Below are 6,192 nucleotides of genomic sequence, written 5' to 3'. Positions count from 1 at the left end.
AACTGGAGGTCCCGTGGGTGGTTACAGCGTTACAGCGTGTCCTAAACCAGCCTCTCTCTGGTGTCCTAAACCAGCCTCTCTCTCTCTGCTTCCCTTGGCTCGGCCTGTCGAAGCAGAGTAGTAGTGGCGAGTGGTTCGGATATAGAGAAGGTCTCCTCCTAACCTTCCCTCCACCCCCCCACCCCCCCCCGCGCATGCGGATGTGTAGAATTGACACTGTTGCCACCCTGCGTGTAATTGAGTTAGCCAAATTAAGAGGGGGTCAGAGACACGTGCGTGTGCACGGCGGTCCAACTGGTCCCTGTCAAAGAGCTGACGGTGAGATGTTATTCTCAGAACGACGTCCACATTTAGACCAGGAAACCGGGTGAGAAGTTCACCGACACATGAAAGGGTTTGGGACAGCAGGCAGCTCTACTGAACACACATCTGTTGGCACTTCTTTAAATGAATCGATTCGACCGGCAATCTCCCTAAAAGCTGTCGGCAACACGTAGGAGAAATGACAAGAGGCGCTGTTTCATTTTGAAATGGAATGTATATTTCAGTAAGTATGAAAATAGCTCTCACATCCAAATAAGAACCAAACCAAACACAGGGAACTCGTCTGTAAAAAATAAAGCACAACAGCTTATCACTCTGTACTGTAGATGTGATGGAAACACAGATGCAAACCTGGGGTGTGTGTGTGTGTGTGTGTGTGTGTGTGTGTGTGTGTGTGTGTGTTGGGTGTGTGTGTAGAGGGGACATAAATCTCAGAATGGCTTCCTGATAACAGGAGAAGGCGGTGAATTATTGCCTCAGAACTCCTCTATTATGTTGCCATTGATATCGCTTCCTTTACAGGTTTAAGACTCGCACAAGAATATGTTTGTATTTTCACACGTTTCCTCCCTCAAATCTAACCATAGTCCATAGTAGCAATTCAAATGAAACACAAGGTACCAATCTGGCTTAAGGATATCACAAATGTAACCATAAATTAAGTATCAACAACAAACAAAAACAACAGTTCTTCATCATTTCTTAACATAAGCTGTACTCTCAACATTTATACTATAAAGTACACTCCAGAGGAAAAGAAAAGTATAAGTCTTTGGTTCAATTAAAGAATGACAACATGTAGTGTGGCCTGGTTTAACAATAGGACATGCTACTCACATACGAAACTGAAAGGATAGGACAGTAAGCATCTCCTTCATTTGTAACAACGGTAACCATTCAACTAAGACCAACACGACACATTTCAATCAATCAATCAGACTTGAAACCTTGTAGTGAGGCATGTCCCTGCATCTGAGCATACGTTCCAGTTTCAACCCCAGCAACAACCATACTGTGACTGTACATTCATCAATGACATTATTCTGATAAAAAATATATACATCTAATAAATAAGAAGGGTACAACAGAATCGCAAGTTAGAATACCATTGTTTTTGCTTTCATGCTGCAGACTTTGTCCATCAGTGTCTTTGACGTTTTTAAAATCAAGTCTCTAGTGACAAAGGGACTGAATGATGTTCTTGGGGGAACCCGCTATTAAATGAAGAGGGTTTCCTCCAGGGTGATGCTCTGGTCACTGGCGGCGGGTTCTGCGTTGATCTCTCCTCTGAATGTCCAATATAACCTGCAGATACAATCAATTAGACCGAATCACAACTCACAGTGCGTGACATGCGTGGAGAGAGAACGACTGGAATAGCACAGGTTTCAAGGAAACACATAAAACACATCACCCACCTTGATATGCATAGAAAGGAAATTCCCAGGCATAGGAAACATATAAAACCACTATCATTTACACAGTTCATATAGCCTAAGCCTAGTGATGGGTCAGGTGGTCTGTGATACCTCTCTCTGCAATATCCCCATGGCCCAAATGTTTTAGAGGACAGTGGAGGAATTCCACTGTCAACAGCAAGGTAATGTGCAGTGCTCACTGTTATCAAATGCATCTGTCAAAACAGGTCTGGGCTATGATGCGTAATTAAGAGCCACAAATGCAATCAGAATGATGAACATTTAGTGGCCTGTGTTCAAGACAAACTACTTTCCCATGTGTAAAAGCTGCTCCTTGCCATGCTTATATGGTGTATATCTATAGAAATGCTGTGCAATTTCGTGAGCTTAGAATTATAAGGTTCTATCTCCATTTAGGGCAGTTCAGAGATATTGAGCGTCAAAGTTTTCACATTCCATTATGTTTTGTGAGATGGAACCTTTGTATTTTAGGAATTACTAACTAAAAAATGTCAACATTTTAAAAAAATAACACCACACAGGCATTAATAAACACCTAATGGATCAGATGATGTAAAAAAACTCAATTTTGACCAAAAATGGAGATAGAACCTTAGAATTCTAAGCTCACGAAATATCAAACGTTGCCGGAGAAATGTATATCCAAGCAAAATTCGCGCCGCGAAAAGTAAATCAAGCAAGCCGCTATCTCTCCCCCCTCTTGGATGGTCTTACCGCAATCGAATGTCCCCAAAGACGTCCAAAGGCGCAACGTTCGGTCACGCCACGTTCGGGGGGCTCCGGACCATCTTCTGTCCCCCCGGCGGGAGCTGCACCACCAGGAGCTGCGACTGTTTCTGCTGTTTCTGCCGGGTGGACCTGACGGCCAGGACGGCCTGCCGGTTCTTGTACCGCACCATCTGCAGGGTGATCTCCGCGTTCCAGCTGCCCTCGTCCTGCGGGCACCTGAAGTCCACCTCCCGGCCCTGGCCCCCCGGCTCCGTCATCACCACCGTGAAGTACACGTACTTGCCCTTCCTCTCCACGCAGTCCACCGTCTTCATGTGGGCGAAGTGGAGCGACTTCACCTTCCCGGTGTCCCCTCCGGTGTCCCCGGTGCCGTGATGATGATGGTGGTCGTGAGGGTGAGGATGAGGGTGGTCGTGCTGCTTCGGAGGTAAGAGCAGGACCCCCTCCTGGGTCAGGACACAGCGTTTCTTCTTCCAGAGCTGCAGCAGACCGTCCGAGCGCTTCTCCAGGAGACCCTCCTTCAGCACCGGGCAGCCGGTCTCCAGCATCTTGCTTGGGAGAAGAAAAATTCTCCACCACCTAATATCTCCAGGAAAGAACGCAAACGCTTCTGATTCCTCTTCTCCTTGAAGAGCGGAGAGGTAAAGGCATCGGGGGGGTGCGCAAGTGGTCACTGCAATGACAGGACAGGGGGGCTTGTGTGTGGAACTCGGTGTGTGTGTCGGTGTGTGTGTGTGTCGGTGTCGGTGTGTGTGTGTGTGTGTGTGGAGTGTATGTGTTAGTCCGTCCCCAGCGGTAGCTGTGTGTGGAGTGAGTGATATTCAGTGTGATCGGGGGGTTTTCTCCAGCTTGCAGGACGGGACCGCCCCCCGAGTGACATCCAGCGGAAAGGACTCGTATGTCACAGAGGGTCTCTCCAGAGGAAAGGACTCGTATGTCACAGGGGGTCTCTCCCAGAGGAAGGGACTCGTATCGTGACGTTAGAATTATAAGGTTCTATCTCCATTTTTGACAAAATTGAGTTTTTTACATAATCTGATCCATTAGGTGTTTATTAATGTTATGGTGTTATTTTTAAAATGTTGACATTTTTGAGTTAGTAATTCATAAAATATAAAGGTTCCATCTCACAAAACACAATGGGATGTGAAAACTTTGACACTCAATATCTCTGAACTGCCCTAAACGGAGATAGAACCTTATCATTCTAAACGGAGATAGAACCTTATCATTCTAAACGGAGATAGAACCTTATCATTCTAAACGGAGATAGAACCTTATCATTCTAAACTCACGGTATGTCACAGAGGGTCTCTCCAGAGGAAAGGACTCGTATGTCACAGAGGGTCTCTCCAGAGGAAAGGACTCATGTCACAGAGGGTCTCTCCTCTCCAGAACAACGCGTATCAATGTCACAGGGGCCCCGGGGGCCGCGCTCCCCCCCCCCAAAAAGCTGGGTTTCCCATTTTGTTCATTTAAATGTAATAATAGAATTATAATGGAACAGACTAGAATATAATACGATATCCCACATGTTAGAATATAGAATGTAGCTTTCTACAGGGGTAACGTTAGGATTACGGACAGTATCAGTGGCGGACTCGGGCTGTTTGAAGGGCAGGGGGGGCGAAAAGAAAAAAAGGGCACCTACTGCACAACATGGGACCCCATCAGTGCACATGGTCAAGTTTAGACCATTGGAGGGGCACCAATAAGGTACGTCCTCTCATTTTCGCCACTCAAAAGGGCATTTTTGACACTCAAAAGGGCACTTAAGACAGACGTTTTTCAAAGGTGGGGGCACCAGGAGGGGCGGTCGCCCCCCCTGAGTCCGCAGTGGACAGTATGATTAATGGCATAAGGACGATGACACAATGCGGTGGGCGTTTAGGGCTGCGTACAAACACAGCCTGCTCTCCTGTGTGAATCACAATGGTTCCCTGGGTTCCTCCTCACGTCCTCAAACATATCAGAGAAGGTAAGAGGGACCCTCAGGTGTTCTTCATCTCCAATACATTTGGGGAGGAAGTCGTGACGTTAGAATTATAAGGTTCTATCTCCATTTTTGGTCGAAATGTAGTTTTTTACATAATCTGATCTATTAGGTGTTTATTAATGCCTGCGTGGTGTTATTTTTTAGTTAGTAATTAATAAAATACAAAGGTTCCATCTCACAGAACATAATGGAATGTAAAAACTTTGACGCTCAATATCTCTGAACTACCCTAAACAGAGATAGAACCTTATCATTCTAAATGGAGATAGAACCTTATCATTCTAAACGGAGATAGAACCTTCTCATTCTAAACGGAGATAGAACCTTCTCATTCTAAGATCAGTGTCAAAAGATAATAAGGAATCCAGGAGACTTCTTCCACTCTCCAGCTCATCACCAGAACAGGTGAATCAGCACCCTGCCATCCACCAGACTGGTGAATGATCCATCGTTATCAAACTGCATGTTTTCACAATCAGAATTATTTTTAATAGCCACGTATATTTTTACATACAGGAAATTGACTTGGTGTGGTTAGCGCATAGGACCTAAATATACAATATAATTAAAAACAACAATGTAATAAACTATATATTATATTATATATAGGCTATAATTATATATAGATATTTTTAAAACTATGACAGAAAGGGGCAGTAGAGCAATAACTATGTAGGCTGTAAATTACTGTATATAAAACTAATATACCGTATTTTCCGGACTATAAGTCGCACCCGAGTATAAGTCGCAGCAGGCCAAAAATGGGCCATGAAGAGGAAAAAACCACATATAAGTCGCACTGGACTATAAGTCGCATGGTTCAAGGGAACGGGCTTGGCGGAATCAGCGGGGAAAGAAGACCCTGTTGAGCTTGACTCCAGTCTGGCACTGTGAAGAGACATGAGAGGATTTGTAAGCCCAGGAAGGACATAATTCACGTTGAAACTTCTTCTGAAAGGTTAAGGAATACTTGTATTATCGAGTGTAAAGTCCGCTAGCTAGCGCGGGGCTAACAACATGGCGTCGCGGAGGAAAAATGAAACTTTGAACAGCCTCTAAAAGGTAATAAATGACTTTAATATCGTTTCTAATGTCCATAACATTGTGTATAAGGTCCATAACATCATGTTTAATGTCCACATTGTCGTGTTTAATGTCCACATTGTCGAGTATAATGGCTATTCTATCGCGTATGAAGCGCTACCGGAAGTAGCAAAATGCTACTCGCGGGTACAACATTGCAACGTTAAACAGCCTCTGGAAGGAATAAATGACTTTAATATCGTTTCTAACGTCCATAACATTGTGTATAAGGTCCATAACATCATGTTTAATGTCCACATTGTCGTGTTTAATGTCCACATTGTCGAGTATAATGGCTATTCTATCGCGTATGAAGCGCTACCGGAAGTAGCAAAATGCTACTCGCGGGTACAACATTGCAACGTTAAACAGCCTCTGGAAGGAATAAATGACTTTAATATCGTTTCTAACGTCCATAACATTGTGTATAAGGTCCATAACATCATGTTTAATGTCCACATTGTCGTGTTTAATGTCCACATTGTCAAGTATAATGGCTATTCTATCGTGTATGAGGCGCTAGCGGATTTACTCCTTGGTTCATGTCAGTCAGAGATTACCGTATGTCAGTTCATGTCAGTCAGAGATTATGAATTATTGATATATAAGTCGCACCTGACT

At 44.2% G+C, this 6,192-nt stretch overlaps 1 protein-coding gene across 1 annotated transcript; it reads right to left on the bottom strand.

The window, feature by feature from the left end:
• Nucleotides 1–2,521: 2,521 nt before the first annotated feature.
• Nucleotides 2,522–3,040, bottom strand: phlda1 (pleckstrin homology-like domain, family A, member 1; the record flags this gene model as incomplete). The annotated part of the gene is made up of 1 exon (XM_080538552.1): nt 2,522–3,040. The coding sequence occupies one exon, from the start codon at nt 3,038–3,040 to the stop codon at nt 2,522–2,524; it is 519 nt and encodes a 172-aa protein (XP_080394678.1).
• Nucleotides 3,041–6,192: the final 3,152 nt, after the last annotated feature.

This window comes from Nansenia antarctica (genome assembly GCF_963989245.1).
Source record: "Nansenia antarctica genome assembly, chromosome: 8".
Classification (NCBI taxonomy): domain Eukaryota; kingdom Metazoa; phylum Chordata; class Actinopteri; order Argentiniformes; family Microstomatidae; genus Nansenia; species Nansenia antarctica.
This window is presented reverse-complemented; position numbering and strand designations above follow the sequence as displayed.